At 35.9% G+C, this 21,599-nt stretch overlaps 1 protein-coding gene across 1 annotated transcript; it reads right to left on the reverse strand.

The window, feature by feature from the left end:
- Window positions 1–6,520: 6,520 nt before the first annotated feature.
- On the reverse strand, window positions 6,521–21,599 carry LOC123659404 (craniofacial development protein 2-like). The gene is made up of 2 exons (XM_045594619.1): window positions 20,553–21,599; window positions 6,521–6,544 (listed from the first exon to the last, which is right to left on the reverse strand). The coding sequence occupies exons 1-2, from the start codon at window positions 21,597–21,599 to the stop codon at window positions 6,521–6,523; spliced, it is 1,071 nt and encodes a 356-aa protein (XP_045450575.1).

Raw genomic sequence — 21,599 nt, forward strand, 5'->3', positions numbered from 1 at the left:
CGGCAATCATTAACAAAATTGCTTAAAGAAATAAGTCAAACGTAATGTATAAGTATGATAATAATCTATAATGTGTGAGTTTTTTGAACAGAACAAATCATATACATTAATTGACGTGATAAATTGGTAGAGGGAAGGTTGAATAACAATGATTATCGTGACTGAATCCAATCAACACCTGCGAAAACAATGAGCTGCTTGAGTTTGCTCAGATGTTTGTTGTAGTGTTATCCAAAAGCAAACATTTTCAACACATCGAACGAAACATTTGAACATATTGAAACGTCCCTTGGATGTTTCTCGATACTCAGACGAATATTATAAATTTAATTTATTTGTTAACAACAAGCTACTTTATTCACATAACTAAATAACACAAACAAAATCACTGATTATTTTTGATGACCTTTAATTGCATATAACAAGGGTTGCTGAGATGTTATAATATTTTAGATAAAGATAACAATTATTTCATAGAAATTATACTATATATACTTACAAGTGTAACATTGTAAGAGTTAAATTATTTTACTCTGGTTACTTACCAAATACTCTATGCATTTTTTTATATTTATGTTTAAGTACGGAAGTTCATTCTATTTCCATAATCATTAGCGGTTTAAACAAATGCGATGTTAGTTATGTTGCATAGCACAATACAAATAGGGCGTGGTGGGCGTGAGTCTATTTCTTCTATATAGATTATAAGTATACAGTCTATTCTCGTACAAATTGCTTACTTGTCACCCACTAATGGCACCGAAAAGTACTACACGATGTGTGACCTAAACTGCTCTACTATATTTGGATCTACAAAGGCGAGTAAAAACCCTGAACCACTCTATTATACCGCAGCTCTTTACTAAATCATTGGTTGTGAAAGGCGGGTTTATCGTTCCAAGAACCATTGCGATTCAAAGGGTATTGCTGTTACTCGTAACATTGTTACAATAATCTCACGGTGTTTTGCGCAGTAACATCTGTTAACTTTGTTAGCAATTTTTTTTTAAAGTTATCACAGAATAAATGTTTATCAAATGTAAGATGAATAAAAGTACCGAGGTAACAAAGAAAATAACAATACTTGTGAGAGACAATTAGAGAAGCGGTTTGCGTTGTAACCGGTTTGAGTGTGCCCATTACGCTGGCCGTATTAGCGCCTAGAATATCTAACGAGATATGCAGGAATAGATAGAGGAGCGGACCACAGTGAAACTTGTATCTGACGTCTTGGTGTTACTGTTTTAACAACTAATATCTTTATTTTAACAAGGAAATAAAATGTATTTATTTATAGAACACCATCAAAAATAAACACCATATTTCAAGTACATATACAATACCAGTAGAGTCTAAGTGTAACTTTAGGTGATAACTACATTAAACTTGACTAACATACACTAATAACATACATACATAACATAACATACATAACATAACTTACACATGGCAAGAACTTTAGACATGTAACATATTCGAAAAAAAAAGGATTTTTTTACCAACTTATTTTACACAATTTATAATGTTATACATATTATCCCAAAATAATTTTTAAATAAATACTTATTTTAGTTATGGAACAATAGAGTTGGCTATATCTGTCAACTTTATTGAAAAAAAATGTATTAAAATTAATATTAATAGAATTTAAATAAAGTAATATGAGCTTACTGTAATGCTACTTAATTATTGAATATTTTTAAAAAACTTGTAAGAACTATTTATAGTTCACTAAGTATGTAGACATCTGCATTACCAATTTTAGTAAGACGACATTCGCGCCAAGCCTGTTTGGTATAATGGTACCTATATGCGCTATATGCCACAAGAACTAGCCATAATGCTTAAACTACAAAGAGAAAAAGTTTTTTTGTTTTGCGCTAGTGTAGTAACTCCTTCGTTTAAAAAAAGGTGCTTTATCCACACAGGCTGTAAATTTCATGTTACTAGTGTAGAATAAGTAATTGTGTTTGCTAGTAAACGAAAAGAACCGACTTCAATTACGACGATAAGTAAATACAACGTAAGTAGACGAAAAAAAAAATAACAAACACACTAGTCGTCACTACGATTTTCAAGGATTTCCCTCGATTTCTCTGGGATTCCTTCATCAGATTCTGGTTTCCTTATCATGGTACGACCTTTGCTATATCTTCTTTCCAACAAAAAAAGAATTTTCAAAATTGTTTCAATTATTTATATTTTTTATCATTGTAATCGGTAAAAATTTTTTTTTTCATATTTTATAAATATGTAATGCGTATTTAAATATGATTTCCAAAAAACGCGATTTAAAAAATACCTAGCTAAGCTCGGTCACCCAGGTACTGTTTTTTTTTTTTTTTTTTTTTTTTTTTTTATGACAAATAGGCAGGCATTTGACCACAATCTCACCTGATGTTAAGTGACGATGCGGTCGAAGGTGGAGCATGCCTGCCTAATAACAGCCTATTCACTCTGGCCTTGAAGGCACCCAGATTGTATCGTTCGGGAAACACAGACGCGGGCAACGAGTTCCATTCCTTAGCTGTGCGCATCAGAAAAGTAGAGCCAAAGCGTTTTGTGCGCGTAGGTGGCATATCGACGACATAAGGATGGAACGATCGACCGCGCCTAGTGTCCCGATGGCGGAAGGTTGTTGGGGGAATTAGATCGTGTAATTCCTTCGCACACTCACCGAAATATATTTTGTAGAACACCGACAGACGAGCTACCCTACGCCGATGATCGAGACTCTGCAACTTGGTGTCTGTCAGAGTAGGGTCACCTATGAGTCTCTTAGCTCGTTTTTCCACCGAGTCCAAAGTTGCCAGTTGGTATTTGGCGGATCCATCCCAAAGATGGCAGCAATACTCCATACAAGACCGAACTTGTGCTTGGTATAGTTGAAGCAGCTGTTCTGGAGTGAAGTATCGCCTGACCTTAGAGAGAATACCTAGTTTTTTTGCTGCAGTTTTTGCTTTGGACTCGATGTGTTGCCCAAAGTTCAGATTGGACGATAGCTTTACAACGAGGAGCTGTAGGGAGTCGGTAATTTCCACAGAAACATCCCGGAAAGTCGGAGCCAGGTGTAAAGGGCTCCGTTTAGAGGAGAACACACACGCCTGTGTTTTTGTAGCGTTGAACGTGACCAGATTGGCATCGCCCCATTCGGAGACTGCCTGGAGGGCGACGTTCAAGCGGCTGACCATATCCTCTCGACAAGACTGGATAACATCCTTACTAGCCCTTGCACTCGAAAAGTATCTGTCCGTCACTGTGCAGTCGTCAGCGTACCCAAAGGTACCGGGGACGAGCAGATCGTTAATATGCAGCAGGAAGAGGGTAGCGGACAAGACTGATCCCTGAGGAACACCAGCGTCGATAGCCTTTTGGTCCGACGAGTACCCGTCAAGGACAACTTGTATTGAACGTTCGCTCAGGAAGTCAGAAATCCAAGTGCAAAGGCCAGGTGGAATACCATATGAAGGAAGCTTGCTTATAAGGCTCGCGTGCCAAACCCTGTCAAAGGCCTTCGAGATATCGAGAGACACGGCAAGTGCTTCGCCGTGTTTGTCAATGGCCTCACTCCAAATATGTGTGGCATACACTAGAAGGTCCCCAGTCGAACGGTGCTGGCGGAAACCGTACTGCCGGTCGCTGAGGAGATCGTTACCTTCCAAGTGGGCCAAGAGTTTGTTGTTTAGTTCACGTTCCATAGTCTTACAGAGTATGGATGTGACCGAGATGGGACGGTAATTGACAGGATCTGCACGACTACCTTTTTTGGGCACAGGCTGCACGTTGGCAAGCTTCCAAGACTTCGGCACTTTGCCAGTCTTAAGTGACAGGCAAAATTACTTGTACAGTTGTTTATTTACTTGTAGAGTCTGCTCCATGAAAGGTTTTCCGATTACTATTATTGATCTATGACCTTGGTATAAAACCTCTAATTACAAAACAACTTGATATACATTATTAAGGATGTTCTGAATTCCTGAAACATCGGAACACTTGATAAAATTTACCTTGAATTTTAATGCACCGCTAATCAATTTGTAAAATTAATTCAAACGAGTTTCGAATTTAAAATTATACTAACTTGTTCTTGCCATCAACTCTTCAAAGTTTATTATTATTTTTAGTAGTTATTTTTTGAGCAAACATTAATTTTGATGATGCGTTAGCGCGGCAGTTACAGCACTGGCTGTTGCGCTGGCGGTCGCGGGTTGGATCCTCGCTCATGACAAACATTTGCATTGGCTACATAGATGTTTGTCGTGGTCTGAGTGTATGTGCTTATGTATTGTGTGTTTCCGGACCGCAGACACGGGATAATGTCCTACTGGGAGCCGTTGAGTGTGAAGCATTTACTTATTTAGTTATTATACTAAGTCTTTAGAAATGATATTTGGAAATCGCAAATACTGTTTTTCATTCTAAAATACGAGTACATTCTTAAATACGAGTACATTCATTACTTAACGCACAGTTTATTTTTGACTGAGACATCTAGAAGGATTCGTGTTGTAAATTTCCATGTCTAATAGAATAAAAAGTTCTTATCGCCTATGTAACGTTTGTATGAATCCCCACATTCCTAATTCTATTACGCTGTGATGCTATGAGGATAGTTCTTTCTTTCGCCTTTCGAATCTGAAATTTCCTAAGAATAGTATAAATAGCTAGTCACAATAGGTAATCACTATTAGTTCTACACGTTAAATAGTCGATTGAGGTCAGTGAATATTGTGTCAAGGACCACTACACTACATCTCCACCAAAACTACTATGTCACCCATAAAACGAAGGTGGTATAACACCTACCGCCCAGTGGCAATCCTTGCTGCTGTTGGATTAGTCTCGTAGTCGTTACATTTTCGTTGAAACTCATTAACACTTGGTCGGTACTAATGGTCTATTTTGTATTGATGATCCGCTAATATAATACCTAAACAGGGCTGTCTAAATGCTCAACCTAATTAAAGATTTTTTTAGTTGCTATAGCATATGATTGTATAGTGGAGTTTTATGTTTTATTATTTATGGTATAGCCCTAAATCATTTCGAGATAGGGCTTATTTAATAAATATACTGTAAATACCGCTAATATGGAGAGAGATGTTTGCAGTTTTAATACTTGTGTTTTCTTTTGTAAAATTTACGTCATACTTTAAATATAGTATACTTACTGAAGTTTTATTCCAAAAAATTAAAGAAATACTGTTTAAGAAATACGTCTCAAGACAATTTAATTGATCGTTTAGCTGAACAAAATATACACTAAAATAGCTATTACGAGTATAAGTATACGTATACTCGTACATTGAACAAATCAGTAATTTTATGAATTAAGTTAATCACATCTATCGTATATAGGTTACAAAATATTGTATATTTTATATTATAACCATAATATCGATTGATTTATGAATTAGTATGTTGGTATTAAGAAAAACATTCAATATATGCTTCTACGTCGCAACTACAGAACCTGTTTGACAAACTAGTTACGAGTGCTCAAACCAAAATGGTTCTTCTAATCATAGTATTAGGTACGTTATTTGTGTGATTGTTTATATATTAACATTATTATCAGCAACGAAATCGTGGAAGTAACAATGACGACGATACAAATCACTGCAGAGGTATAGTGGATTATTCGCATTGAAGCCAACATTTATTACGAATTCATTCATATAAACTTAATTGTAAGTATTTTATAAATTTACGTATGAGTTAAAAATTAGTTTAAAATTGCCTCTGTACATAGAGTACAGATTTAACATAATCATATTGTACTAAAGGTAAATCAATGGTCCATCATTGACATTAAAATGGTTAGTTTTATAAGGATCTGTTTCACAAGATGTTGATAACAATTATCTCAGGCTATTGTTACTGATAGGCTTTACCAACTTGTGGTCAATCTTAATGCCCAGCAGTGGCATATTACAAGCTGAAGCGATACTAGCAACATAACCCTAATCTACAAAATCAACTAGAGGTACAAATATTTCAACCCTTTCAATTTATTTGGCATCGTTATAATGAACACGCCTAACGAAATGCTTAACCTAGTGATTTTTTTTACAAGTTGCCGTAGCGCATGATTAACGGTACAATCCTAATTTTTTTCAAGATACGGCTTATTTAATATACTGTCTAGACCGTTGGTATGGATAGAGACACTTCGGGTTTTTGCTTATTTTTATTTGTCAATTTTACCTTAAACTAACGCTATCGAGGTTACTAAAAATTAGTGTCTACTTGCTGAGACTGATGAATGATATCACGACATGTAAAGATTGTTATGGGATGTCTATACTCCTGTAAATTGTGTTAGTTTAAATTTCTCAATTTGAGTAGCTAATGGAAATACGCACGATCACGAAATTTGAGCTATATGATTTTATAAACAAAATGTGTAGATTTGAAGTTATTTTTTTATTATTTTTTTTTATTTTCTTATTATTACACCTTTTTTGTTAAATTTGTCCTCTTTATATCGTTTAAACTAAACTGACGTGGCTATAAGACGTCACACAACCTTGATACCTAAAGGCTAAAAAATTAACACGTACATAACACTGGCCTTACACAAATACTGATAAAAAACAACAAAGTTATTTATGACGAATGGCAGAAGGTATCAATAAATATATAATAAAACATAGAAACATAAAATCGATATCTTAGGAAACATAAATTTTTTTGGGCGGGAAATTTTTTCAAAAAGATACCAGCTAAATAATGTTGGCAGATAGTGTTGGATTTTACCCACTAAAACTTTACTTTCTCTCTGTAATGTCAAACAGGAACTATTACTTGGTGTACAAAATAGATATAGCTACAGTAAAGATGTTAGAAATCTGATGTACGAGTACCTGCGTTGTATTGCACGCCTCATAAGCGAAACGGATGATGTTGTGCCCTACACTCGACTAACAAAATTCAAGCGTTTTCTTAAACTAAAATTTAAAATTTTACTTGTTCACTTCAAAAGTGTGTTTCTTTTTTTATAGTTACTATTTTATTTTATTTTTAATCATACAACAATGTTCTACTATCATCTTTATGAGTTTACCATCCACCCACTAGTATTTTTTTATTAAGCTTCATCAGCATCATCATCATCATCATTTCAGCTTATCGCAGTCCACTGCTGGACATAGGCCTCCGCAAGCTCGCGCCAAAAATAGCTTGAACTCATGTGTGTTGTCCATAGTCACCACGCTGGGCAGGCGGGTTGGTGACCGCAGGGCTGGCTTTTGGCTTGACTCGAACCGAAGACGCTGCTTCCCGTCTTCGTCCCCTGTATTTCAAAACCTTTCAAAGGTAATAATAGTATCCAACTCCATTTACCACGGGTAACAATAATTCTAAACGTAAATAAACAAATAAAAACCTTTTACTAATATCGAAAAATATTGTTATTTTTCTTTTAGTTTTCGTTGTTATTGTTTAAAGTCAAAGGTAATTTTATCGGAATTATCCATAAGGTATGTTGCATGTAACATTTAAAAACGCACTCTTGTCAGTAATAGTCCGAAGACCTTGATCTTCTTCACGTCAACACGACGTCATCAGCTGTTCGTGCCAAATCACAGCATTATGTGACGTTTGAATACCAACCTAGAGACACCGTAGACTAACGTAGGTACATTAGAAATGCAACAATGAAATTATTGAAAAGAGGAGATTCAAACTTCTTTCTAATATGAATAATACTTTTAAGATATATAAAAAGTGTAAAAAATGATGATATTGAATATTGTGTGATTTGTTTGCCCTAACAATGGTTTCTTTGATTTCATTTTTGTAATAGAATTTCTTTCCATAATACCACGTCATTATTAAAATAGTTCACATTACATTGTATATCATTACATAAACCAGACTTTGTATACATAACTGAAAGCGCTGTAAATATGTGAAGCTAATAAAACGGACATCCGTTTATGAGGCACTATCGAGGGACCGTTGTAACTTTATATCACCTATCTAGTGACCTAGAAAGGAATGAAAGGCTTTAGTGCAACAATAGGGCATGAATTGTGCTGACGTGGATTTCCGTTTGCCCTAGAAAAGCAGACGATCGATGATACGGTTCGATGGCCTAACGACCTCACAAATACCGGCTCTCAATCAAAAATATTATAAAATTTTCTTAAACACATTGATTTGAATATAATTGCCTACATATTTTTATGTCGTCGTAACCGGCGTGGTATTAGGAACTCGCGCTTTAAGTGACTTTTAGAGTTGTTTGCCCTAATATATATAGCTATATGATGTATAGCTGATAATGATATAGATATAAAATAAAAAAGGCTGTTACTACAATTTTTTTTATATATATCAATCAATAGAGTTTGTAATCGATGCATTCAATTTTTCAAACTTGAAAGGTTGACTACACTTGCTAATTATCGGTTTCAATCTATCTTATTTGCTTACTAGGATTAGAACTTTATCAGAAAATTTTCGACAGTAAATAAAAATAAAAATAGATTATAGGAAACGGCCATACGTTGTCCTTGAAGCTCATAATTAGCTCAAGGGACTCGACTTAGGCCTCACGGTCGTCAGCACATTAATAATGTATGCTTGTAACTTGTGCTTCATAATTCTGCTTGAGAACGAAGTGGCCTCTTATCATGTGACCATCCATTATAAGCTAAGCTTACCATTCTTAAAATATGTTAGGTCTAAATTAATGTTATGTTAACAGATAAGTTGATAAAGAAACTTAAGTCACTATAATTTTAGTCTAGTTACATTTTATGTTTTCTTTATTTAACTATTCAATATGAGATAAGTTATACGTTGAATATTTCGTTAATTATTTTTATTTTATTACAAATATGTAAGTAGTTACATGTTACAAGTGTCTTGCAATTGTAGCCGTTTCATAAAATATAAACTTTCTATATGCGTAATATGTCGTTCGTATGTAAAACGTGTAAAAAAAATGTTTTACCGGTAAAAATACACCGGTAAGCATTAGACGTGAATGTTTTTATACACCGCATTATATTATGTAAAGTGAGTCACTCGTTCCGTGGTTAGGCATATGGCACAGTCTTCTATGGCCATTGCAACACCTACTTACAAGTTAACAAATACATTATAATTGCAGATAGATACAATTAGACATGTAAATAATCGAGGTCCATATTGTTGGTGAAATTCCGTATCGGCTCAACATGCTACATAAATTAGCTTTGAATTCGAGCTATGGCAAAAGGACCTAAATAGAGCGAATGTTTATAACTTGGCTACACTGCTACCTTATGGATTTTTGAAAATTTTTAGTGATTACCAATATATTTTTGTTTTTATTTTTAGTTTGTTTGTTTTATTCTTTATTAATATGGCTTGAAATATAATACCAAATGCACATTTACTCGCCCAGTGGTCGAAATTCGACAATAAATAATCTTATATATAAAATTCTCGTGTCATAATGCTAGTTAAAATACTCTCCCGAAACGACTGGACCGATTGTAGCTATGAGAATCGGTCAACATCTATTTTTCATACCCCCAAATTTGGGGGGGGGGCAATTAAGGGGGTTAATAACATAAAACGACGGTTGCGGGGTCAGCTAATTTAATTATAAGTTTTAACATTATTAAGGTTGTATTGTCAAAGACTAATTCTTTAATAATAAACGAAAGAGTATATATACTTGTGTGTGTCAAATACATGGTAATGTGTAATATTTTTTTTTTCGTTGATTTATTGTATTATTATGCATATATGCAAATATTGGCATTCTGCACTCCTTCTAAAATATATAAATATATATAAAACTATAAGTGTACGAAATTTCGTACTCCTCCCTCTGCGCAATTTTCGTATAAAGAAGTGCATAGTTTTTGCTTCACGTATTAATATATGTATAGATTGTCATTAGTAGGCAGTTATAGAAAATTCTAGAACGAAAATACATAAAGGTAGCTTATGCGATTGTTTCACCATTTACGTGGTTAACACTATAAATTGTGCATTATGATTTACAGCAACGAACCCGTAATTGTTGTTAAATTCTAACTTACAAAATATGAATTTCACAACTCTTATCGAAATATGCAAATAACTTTATACACGTGTTACATTATATTTATAACATAAAGTTATTATAAGAATATCATATAACAAAATTAATGTATCATAAAAATGGCTTCAATGATGTTTTGTATACAATAGCTGTCGTCACAAATCACCTGACCTCTTCATATTCAAAAACTAATTGGTTTTCGTCAAGAACGATCGCACCAGACTGTGGGACGTCGCAAGCCAATTATAGACAACATTAATAGTACACTTTATATCTGCAAGAGTATTCGCTTTGAGTGAAATACGAGGCTGCCAAGCTTTGGAATAATGCCAGCTGAGTTCATTGAAACTGTGAGCCTGGAAGAGACATTTATTATTCTTATTGTGTGAATTATATGTACAAAATCATCGTTGAATCAACATAGAGTCAATATTGTGGAAGTTATTTAAAAATATGTTGATGAAAATTTATATATCCTCGATAAATAATATTAAGGTTTTTGAACTGTAATGGGAAACTTAACTCCTTATGATTAATTAAAAATAAAATAATTGTTTGCTCGCAAACGAAAAAAACCGACTTCAATTACACCGACAAGTAATACAACGTAAGTAGACGAAAAAAATTAACAAACGCACTAGTCGTCACTACGATTTTCAAGGGTTTCCCTCGATTTCTTTGGGATTCCTTCATCACATTCTGGTTTCCTTACCATGGTATCACCTTTGGGATATCTTCTTTCCAACAAAAAAGAATTATCAAAATCGGTTCATAAACGACAAAAGTATCCCCGAACATACATAAATATATATATACAGTCGAATTGAGTAACCCCCTCCTTTTTTTAAAGTCAGTTAAAAATAATTAACTCATAATTATTATTAGTACATTTTACTGATCTTGTACTAGTTATTTCTAGTAGAGTACCATATTGTAATGATACGAATATTGACCTTAAGGCTCTTCAAGTTGTTTTACATCATGAACGAGTATTCTATGCGAAGAACTAAGATTTATATCAGGCCTTTAATTCCGAATCGATGGAGAACTGAACATTTCCATACACTACGAATATAGGAAGAGTTTGCTAACGTATTTATAAATAATCTCCATTCTAAACGAGTAATCCAGCGGTTGACATCAAAGGTTTCTTCATTATTTATACGTATGTTTATAGTTTCTAATAAGTTACGAGTATTTCCTAAGAATGCCGTGATAAAGTTATATTACGAGAATAAATCTCACACGCCTTTACCTTTGTCTCTAAGAATACTCTCCCTAATCTAGTTTTACTGTGTGGCGAGAAATCAATAAATTATGACAAAAGTCTTACGGATTGGTAAAATTATAATATTACTAGCTGACCCTGCAGACGTTGTTTTGCGAGGTCAGCTAGTAATACCTACTACACACTACAGCAGCTATATATGTTATTAACCCACACAATCCCCACCTCTCCCTTTATAACGATTCTCAGACCTACCCGATATGCACACAAAATTTCATGAAAAATGGACTAGCTGTTTCGGAGGAGTATTGTAACTAACATTGTGACACGAGAATTTTATATGTATATAAGAATTACTGTTGTAGTCTGTGGTAATATTACAAAGTGGATTTTTTTTTTCTTTGTTTATAATGGATAAGCTCAAAAAAATGACGGAGTTTAAAATATTCCACTACTATAAACCAGTGTTAATTGACATAAGCTAAATTTTAAGGGAAGAAAACGGAACAGCCAAATTAAATTCGTAAAGACCATGTGCGTGAAGCGGCAGGTGGTAAGCTAATTTAACTATTCAAACAACGCAAATTTAATTGTTTTATAATTGAAAATTGCTAAATTCAGTCATAATTATTTAAAAAAATAAAAATTTCTCATAACTCTAGAAAAATCAATCGTACATTGCGTAAACTTTTGCGATTAGAAAGTTAGACCGAAAAAGTAAAATTAAATCTACTTTGTACGTACTCGTCGATATGGCTGTTTAAATCTTCCGTAACTTGCCCGTAGTCACTTAGACGCGGGGTCACGTCTTTACAAAACCATGACTAATTCACTTTGAGCCGTCATTCCTTTACGGCTATCCAAATAAGGCGTCGGAAGTTGGTAGCAAAATAAAAGTAATAAATATAAGTCTTATAGTGATGTCACAGTCATTTTTAAGGTTTTACATATTATATACCTACAATTAATTGCTATGTGGTTACGGCAGTAAAGAATATTACAGTACCGCTCCCTCTCTTCTCGTGGGTGTCGACGTGTCGTAAGAGGCGAATAAGGGATAACTCCACTACCACCTTGGAACTTATAAAGCCGACCGATGGTGGGATAACTATTCAACTGCTGGCTTTCAAATACACAGGTCGGAGACGGGCAGCAGCGTTTTCGTTGCGACAAAGTCAGCCCTGTGGTCAACAACCCGCCTGCCCAACGTGTTGACTATGGACAAAACGCATGAGTTCATGCCATAAATTTTGGCGCAAACTTGATGAGGCCTATCTCCAGCAGTGGACTGCGATAGGCTGAAGTGATACAATTCATTTTTCATTAAAAATCCATACAAATAAATAAAACTGAATTTACTAAATTCGTATGTATAAATACCAAAATAACATTTTTTATAATTTTTCTCTCTCTGTCTGTCTGTTTGTTCCGGGTAATCTCTGACATGGCTAGACCGATTTTGACGGGTCTTTTACTGGCAGATAGCTGATGTAGTAAGGAGTAATTTAGGCTATTTTTATTTTAGAAATTTATTTATTTTATAACTCTGGGAACTGAACAATCACTTTTTTGTTACATTCCACGCGGACAAAGTCGCGGGCACAGCTAGTTTCTTTATAAACAAAATTTTATTCTAATAATTATAAGTACATATAATAAAGCAGCAGATGTTATTTGCTTGTACACGCTTCCCTCCAGTAACAATCGATATAATAGAATTTTAAAAAGTATTTGTTTTACGAAACTTCTTTTTTTAACTAAAGAATTAAAACAACGAATATGATACACAGGAATGAAACTATACCTATATCGACTGTATATTATTAACCACCTGATATACTAAGTGGTGTTAGCTTTACGTAAATTCGATAAGTGTGATGTACTTTTTCTAATCTACGCTTGTTTTAAAAAATGACTCGTATCTTAGCGCCTGTGAATCAGAGCGATCTTTACCCGGTAGTGGTGTTTGCTACGTGGAGCGTAAATGTAACACAACGACCATTATCATTAGGGTTAGCAATACATTAATTACTTTCCAATAATAATTAAACATATAAAACATTTGCTATATCGAAACCGAACAAATGTTGCTTATTAATTTGGCAAACAATTTTTATGATATTATAATTATAAGAGCCGACCGATGGTGGGATAACCATCCAACTGTTGGCTTTGAAATACACAGGGCGAAGACGAGCAGCAGTTTTCGGTGCGACAAAGACAGCCCTGCGGTCACCAACCCGCCTGCCCAGCGTGGTGACTATAGGCAAAACACATGAGTTCACACCATTTTTTGCGTAAACTTGGGGACCACCATAGGCTGAAGTGATGATGATGGCGATGATAATTATAAATTGGTTAGGCTTATTGTCCAAACTATGTGCGAAACACGTGCGTCCAGAGTACAGATGTACTTAATGAAAGATTTCTTCAATTATACTTTGATTTATTGATTCATGCATTTGGATTATTGACTTCAAATATTTTGTACAAATTAATTGTATTATTTTAATAATGTAACGAATCCTTCATCTTCGGTACAATTTAAATAAATATAAAAATCATATATAGATGACTTTACTACACGACTGTTACGTAGAGTTATGGTGTTTCTTTTATCTTAATATATATAAATTACGCGTCACGTTGTTTGTCCGCAATGGACTTCAATAAACTACTTGACCGATTTTAATCCAATTTTCACACCGTGTGTAGTTTGAACCAACTTTAAAGATAAGCTATATTTTATTTTGATATACTTATGTAATTATTATACTTAATAAAAAAGGCGGTACGAAGTTCGCCAGGTCAGCTAGTATTCTATATATACGCATATAAGTAAATAAGAATTTGCGTGTGCATTACTTTTATTGGTAAAATCTACATTTTTTTTTTGTTGTTTTAAGGTTGGATAAGAGTAATCGAATAAAATTTTGGAATATATCTCTCTCTCACACACAATTCTGTTAAAATGTTCCAACGGTCAGAAGTGTGGTAGCCCTGATTGCTTCTAGATAATTTACTGTACGACAGCGGACATCACACACTGGAACAGTTTTTATTGACATACTGCAGTATGGAGTTATTTCTAATACTCATGCTGGTTTATATAGAACAGTAAACAACATAACGTTTACGTTCAACGTATTCCTACAATATCAACGGAATGTAGAGAAAATAATAGTTTCAGTATATTTGTTTTTATGAAATCGTCGTTTTTAAAAATAATATCACACGAGCTTAGTCTGTTCAAAAATATTTTTATACTAGAATATAATCTTATCTTATACGAGTATATAAAATTCTCTTGTCACAATGTTAGTTACAATACTCCTCTGAAACGGCTGGATCGATTTTTATGAAATTTTGTGTGCATATTAGGTAGGTTTGAGAATCGGCAAACATATATTTTTTATACCTCTAAGTTACAAGGGGATTAAGTAATACGTTAAAATAACGTTTGCAGTCAGTTAGTATATAAAGATGTGATTTAAGTAATTGTACCTATATTCTAAACAAATATTAATTGTTTGTGTAAGACGTGGAGACAAAAATATTTAAAAATGCAAATAAAGATTAACTGTATAACACGCTTAATATTATAAAAATAAATAATTCATTTTCGACGCTTCTCATTCTGGACCTTAAAATGTGAAAAGTAATAAGTAGGTAGTATATCTAAAGTAAAAGGTAAAAATAATTCTTTCTATGACCACGCAAATAAAGATAATTTTTTTTTTATTTAACCTAAGAAAACAAAAACTCAATACAGTTGGAACCAATGCTATCGCCTAGTGGTAAAATTACATAAAAGCAAAAGAATTATGTAGTACAGAAGAAAGTAACGCGGTTAGGTGTCCTAAATTCGAAACTATTAAAGAAAAGTGGAATCTACAACCTCAATAATTGGATAAATCAAACAAAGTATATAATGAGATTAAAATTGGTTTAAAACGCTTATTTTACTCGTGTAATGAAGATAAACTTGTTTAAAGCATTGTTATTTACCTGTGATCTTCTATAAGGTCGAGGTACTTCCCCAGTCTGGCTGCTTTTAATTTTGAACAGGCTATTTCCTGCTCTGTCCTACCCCAGCTAACTAATTAACCTGTTAATATAGCTAATAAAATACTATGTTACTTTGAAGTACGATGTATTTGCTTTAAATGGATTTTAATCAAACATAAAGCGAAATAAAATAAATAGCAGGTATTTTAAATGGGAGTAATTTTATTTACCTTAATAAATAGTGAGACATTTTTGTGTCTATATTGTAAAGGCCTAATTATCACTTGTCCATAAATTTATTAATAAATTAATAAGTTTTCTATTTCTAAACTTTTTTTTATTATATTATTATTTTTATTTATTATATTTACCTAGGCCATACTATCCAACTAGGCCGCAACAACTTCGAAAAGGAGGCCGATAGGAGGATTCGGTTGGGCTGGGCGGCGTTTGGCAGGCTCGTCGAGTCTTCGCTTCGAAGATTCCCCAATGCTTGAAGACCTAAGTCTTCGAGCAATGCGTCCTGCCTGTGTTAACATACGGAGCCGAGACGTGGACGCTGACGAAGGGACTGGTCCACAATTTTAAAGTCGCTCAACGTGCAATGGAACGGGCTATATCAAAGATAGGATTAGAAATGAGACTATCCGCGAGAGAACGAAAGAAACCGACATAGCCCACAGAATTAGCAAGTTGAAGTGGCAATGGGCTGGTCATCTGTGTCGCAGGACCGATGGCCGTTGGAGCAGACGGGTCCTGCAGTGGAGACCGCGTCTTGACAAACGCAGTATGGGACGTCCTCCGGCCCGTTGGACCGACGATCTACGTAAGATTGCCGGTGTAGGCTGGATGAGGATTGCGGAAAACCGGGATGTCTGGTGCGAACTTGGGGAGGCCTATGTCCAGCTGTGGACTGAACTGACTGACTATTCCGAAACGTATGTGTCTTTTAAATTTACATTTATCGTTAAAGGATTTCCCGTTAAGAACAGCAAGTCAATTATAAATCATTGATGTAAGGCACGTGCATTTACATGATTTGAATTTTAACACAACATACAAGAAATACACACATACACACACACACACACACACACATTTTTTTATTAAAATATACAACATCCGCGGGTTCTAAATTGCCCATGCCTTTTGTTGAAACTTTATACATTAAGCTTATCCTGCAGGCGTTTATGTGTGTGACTTCATGATTTGCAGTCTTGTGAGTCTTGTGACTGCCTGGTGAAGCTACACAAATAAATTTAAATTATGATAATATCGACCGTCTAAAATAAATTTGATAAGAAAGAAGAAGAACAAAACTATTTGCGACTAATAGCTAACTCGAAGTTTTCCTTTCTCGCGAACTGTCAAACGCGTGAAATTAAAATAACCGTAACATGTTCTGAAAATTCGAGATTTTACTGCGCATTTTTGTTTTTGTTTTATACAACTAGGTCGGCAAACAAGCGTACAGCTCTCCTGATGTTAAGTTATTAAGTAGCCTACAAACGCCTGCAACACCAGAAGCATCACAAGCGCGTTCCCGACCCTACCCCCGACCCTCCCCAGGAGCTTTGATCACCTTATTTACTACTTGAAAGCAGTGTTATTTTCCCCAGTCGCGCTGCAGGATATATATGCAGGATATTTCTCGCTGTGCACTACCTCAGATAAATTAGTTCAGTTTTCTTCACCTACAAAGTTTGAGATAATAAAAAATAACTCAGAATAAGTCCAGTCGTTTTTTTTAATTTAATGTTTAACAACACTTTTTTTTTTATATAGAATATTAAACCCCAACGAAGTGAAGTCGTCAAAAAATGTGTGTTTGTTACACAAACATTAAGGTATTTGTTCCTGTCGCGATCGACAAAAAGTTTATCGACGAACTCGTTTCGCACAATCGATTTTAACATCTCGAACGTGATTAAAATCGAATCTGATACAAATACCAGTGAAATTCGAACTATTGAAAAAAAATTATAATCGCCTAGCTGGTGACCCCTATGTTACTCGTTTTACATACAAAGTACCCGGGTGACCGAGCTAAGCTCGGTATTTTTAGTAAATCGTGTTTTTTGGAAATCATAAAGTATAAATACGAATTACATATTGATAAAATATGAATAATATTTTTCGATTTTACCGACATAATAATAAAAAATAAGAACAGTCTATTTAAATAAAAAATAACGAGTGCAATTAGAAAAAGAAAAAGAAAAAATAATTGATCAAAGGACATGGGGATTTGAACCATGATCTTCTCGGTTGATCCCGAGCGGCAGATTTCCCACCGAGCTATTGCAACTACATTGACTTATGCGAAATTTACCTTCGTATTCTAACGATATTATTTTCAATTCCTAAAAACAGGGATAAAACGACATTTCCTGAAAATGAATCCTAGCTAGATAGATTTATCTCCCCCGAAACCCCCTAAATACTAAATTTTATGAAAATCGTTAGAGCCGTTTCCGAGATTCAGATTCTATATATACATATATATATATATATATATATATATACAAGAATTGCTCGTTTAATAGTATAAGATTTGTAAAAATATGTGTTTGATAGCAAAAATCAAAATTAATTTACGTCGTTTTTGTTACATTTTTTTTGACACTACGCACCTGTTGGTCGTAACGCCTATAGTAATTAAAAGTATTTTTAATTGAAAACTACTACTCAACCCCTTTTTTTCCCATGGGAGTTGTAAGAGGCGACTAATGGATAACACAGTTCCACTACCACCTTGGAACTTATAAAGCCGACCGATGGCGGGATAACCATCCAACTGCTGGCTTTGAAATACCCAGGCCAAAGACGGGCAACAGCGTCTTCAGTGCGACAAAGCCAGCCCTGCGGTCACCAACCCGCCTGCCCAGCGTGGTGACTATGGGCAACAGACATGAGTTCACGCCATTTTTGGCGCGAACTTGTGGAGGCCTATGTCCAGCAGTTGACTGTAATAGGCTGAAATGATGATGATGATGATGATGACTCAAAGTTAGCGCATTCGACGAAACAAAGTTTACAGTTTTATAATAATATGTATATTGTAATAGAAATGAATAATAAAAACACTTTTTAAAAAGAAGGAAACTAAACTAAAATCGTGTGTAACCAGCTAATGAATTTATTTTCAAGTAGAAATTGTTTAGTTTTTTGTTTATATTAACATTATAAAAATTTAGAAAGCATAAACAATGGTGATGGTACGAATCTCCTAACCGTCACGACCTGTTAGGCTATACCTAAATAATACAGATTTCCATCATCATCATCATCATCATCTTCCTGCCCTTATCCCACTTATGTAGGGTCGGCACAACATGTTTTTCTCTTCCATTCCTCTCTATTATTCGTCACTTCAGTGCTTACCCCTTTCTTTCTCATATCCTCACTCACACAATCCATCCATCGCTTTTTCGGTCTGCCGATCGCTCTTCGTCCTTCGACATTCATCTCTAACATTCTTTTACCGACACAGCGGTCATCCCTCCTCATTACATGCCCATACCACGCTAACCTATTGCTCCTCATTTTCTCTGTCACGGGTGCTACTTTCAAACTTCCCCTTATATACTCATTTCTAATCCGATTCTTCCTCGTTACTCCACACATCCATCTTAGCATTCTCATCTCGGCTGCGTGCACTCTTCTTTCATCCGTCACTTTTGTTGCCCAACATTCCGATCCATACATTACGACAGGTCTTATGATCGTTTTATAGATTTTCCCCTTAAGTTTAAGGGGCATTCGTGGATCACAAGCTGTTCCAGAGACCTGTCGCCATTTCATCCATCCCGCATTTATTCTATTTTTCACGTCACGGTCTATGTTGCCGTCATTTTGTATTAATGACCCAAGGTAGCGGAAGTCGGAGCAGGCTGGTAGGGATACACCATCCAAGGCAATATGGGAAAAACCGGACGAACCGCTGAAATCGCAGAACAAGTGCTCGGTTTTAGACCTACTTATCCTCAATCCCGCGCCCTCCAGTCTTTCCTGCCATTTTCCCAGTCTGCTCTGTACCTCAAGGACATTATCTCCGACAAGAACAACGTCGTCAGCAAACAGCATACACCAGGGTGCTTCCTCCTGTATGTCTGATGTTAGAACATCCATTACCAGGAGGAATAGATACGGGCTTAAAGCCGACCCCTGGTGCAAACCTACAGCCACACTGAACTTGTCAGTTACCCCGGCTTCGGACCGGACGTGGGTGCTAGCTCTATCATACATCGCCTGAACAAGTCGTACATACTTCTCTGGCACTCCTTTCCTTTTCATAGCCCACCACAGAACCTTACGGGGGACCCTATCGTATGCCTTTTCCAGATCCACGAACACCATATGCAAGTCTTTTTGTGCGAGTCGATATTTTTCGCAGAGTTGGCGGAGTGCAAATATGGCGTCCGTAGTTCCCCGGCCCGGCATAAATCCAAATTGGTTCTGTGTGACCTCACATTCTTCTCTCATTCGTCGCGCTATCACTTTCTCCCATATCTTCATGCTATGTGACATGAGCTTTATTCCCCGATAGCTGCTGCAGTCCTGTATGTCACCTTTATTTTTAAAAATGGGCACCAGTGAACTGTAGCACCATTCCTCGGGTATAACCTCTTCTTGCAGCAACTTATTGAAAAATAAAGTCAGCCACTTCCATCCATCCGCATTCAAAAACTTCCACACTTCCGCTGGTATACCATCTGGCCCTACTGCTTTTCCATTCTTCATACTCTGCACTGCCATCTTCACTTCCTCTATACTTACCTCTTTCACCATTCCTTCATTACTTCGTACATTTTCTAACACTCCGCTCCATTCATTTTCTTCGTTCATCAAGTTATTAAAGTATCTCTTCCAGCGTTCTTTTATTTCCTCATTGTCTGTCAAGATCTTTCCCGCTTCGTCTTTTATACATTTCATATGGTTTACATCTCTTGCATTCATCTCTCTCTCTCTCACTATTCTAAAAAGATTTTTTTGACCTTGTGGGCTCTCTAAAGAATCATACAACTTATCTTGAACCTTGGCCCTTGCGATTGCGACTGCTTTCTTAGCCCTCTTTTTACTATTTTGATATTTTAATCTTTTTATTTTCTTTTCTCTGTCATTTCCATCTTCCACTCTTTTCCATTCTTTGAAAGCATTCTTCTTTTCTTTCAAAATCGTCTGTACTTCCTCATTCCACCACCATGTATCCCTCCCTATCTTTCTTTTCCCTTTCGTTTCCCCTAGGACATCCCTTGCTACACTTCTCACCCACGTTGCCATCTCACTCCAGCACTCGTTTACTCCCATCCCCACCATATCTCCCATCTCTATCAGTTTTTCAATCACTCTTTCCCGGAATTCTGCAGCCATCTTCCTATCATCCAGTCTGTACCATTTCGTTCTAACTGGGGGCTTCGGGCTCTTATTTAAACTCTGAACTCTCAGAGTTAAATCCAGGAGCAGTAGCCTATGCTGGGAGACAAGACTCTCACTCGGTATTACCTTGCAGTCCTTGGCCGATTTTAGCCTGTTTCTTCTTAAAAGAATGTAGTCAATTTGGGTAGAGTGTAGACCACTACGGTATGTGACAAGGTGTTGTTCCCGTTTTTGGTAGAATGTGTTGGCTATTGCTAAGTCAAAGGCCAAGGCTGCTTCCAGTAGAGCTTCACCGTCTCGGTTCCTGACTCCGTGACCTCGGCCCCCATGCACTCTTTCATACCCGTCATTCATCCTTCCTACATGTCCATTAAAATCTCCTCCAATGTATATTTCCTCACATTCTGGTATTCTCATTATAACCGCATCAAAATCCTCCCAAAACCTTTCTTTCATACTGTCATCGCATCCAGTTTGCGGCGCATACACACTAACTACATTTAAAACCGAGTCTTCCATCAACAGTCTTATTACAATAACTCTATCATTCACTCTATTCACATCCGTCACCTTGTTCTTGAGCTCTCTATCTAACACTATACCTACGCCATTTCTTTTCCCATCGCAGCCGCAATAATAAAACTTATAACCCGCCCCAATTTCTCTTGCTCTCTGTCCCTTCCACTTCGTCTCCTGCAAGCATGCTATATTTATCCGTCTCCTTTCCAAAACATCTGCTAGCTCTCGTCCTCTCCCAGTCATCGTACCCACATTCCAACTCGCAATCCTCAAGTTCACCTCCTGGACTCGCCTCTTACGCTGCCCCCGTCCCTGGTGCAGCAACCCTTGTCCATTTCCCACAGACGCCGGGTGCTGCATCTGCGCGTCGCCTGCGGGGTACGCCCTAACATTATCGCATACTTCAATTCCCAAACTCAT

This window comes from Melitaea cinxia, chromosome 14, assembly GCF_905220565.1.
Source record: "Melitaea cinxia chromosome 14, ilMelCinx1.1, whole genome shotgun sequence".
Taxonomy (NCBI): Eukaryota; Metazoa; Arthropoda; class Insecta; order Lepidoptera; family Nymphalidae; genus Melitaea; species Melitaea cinxia.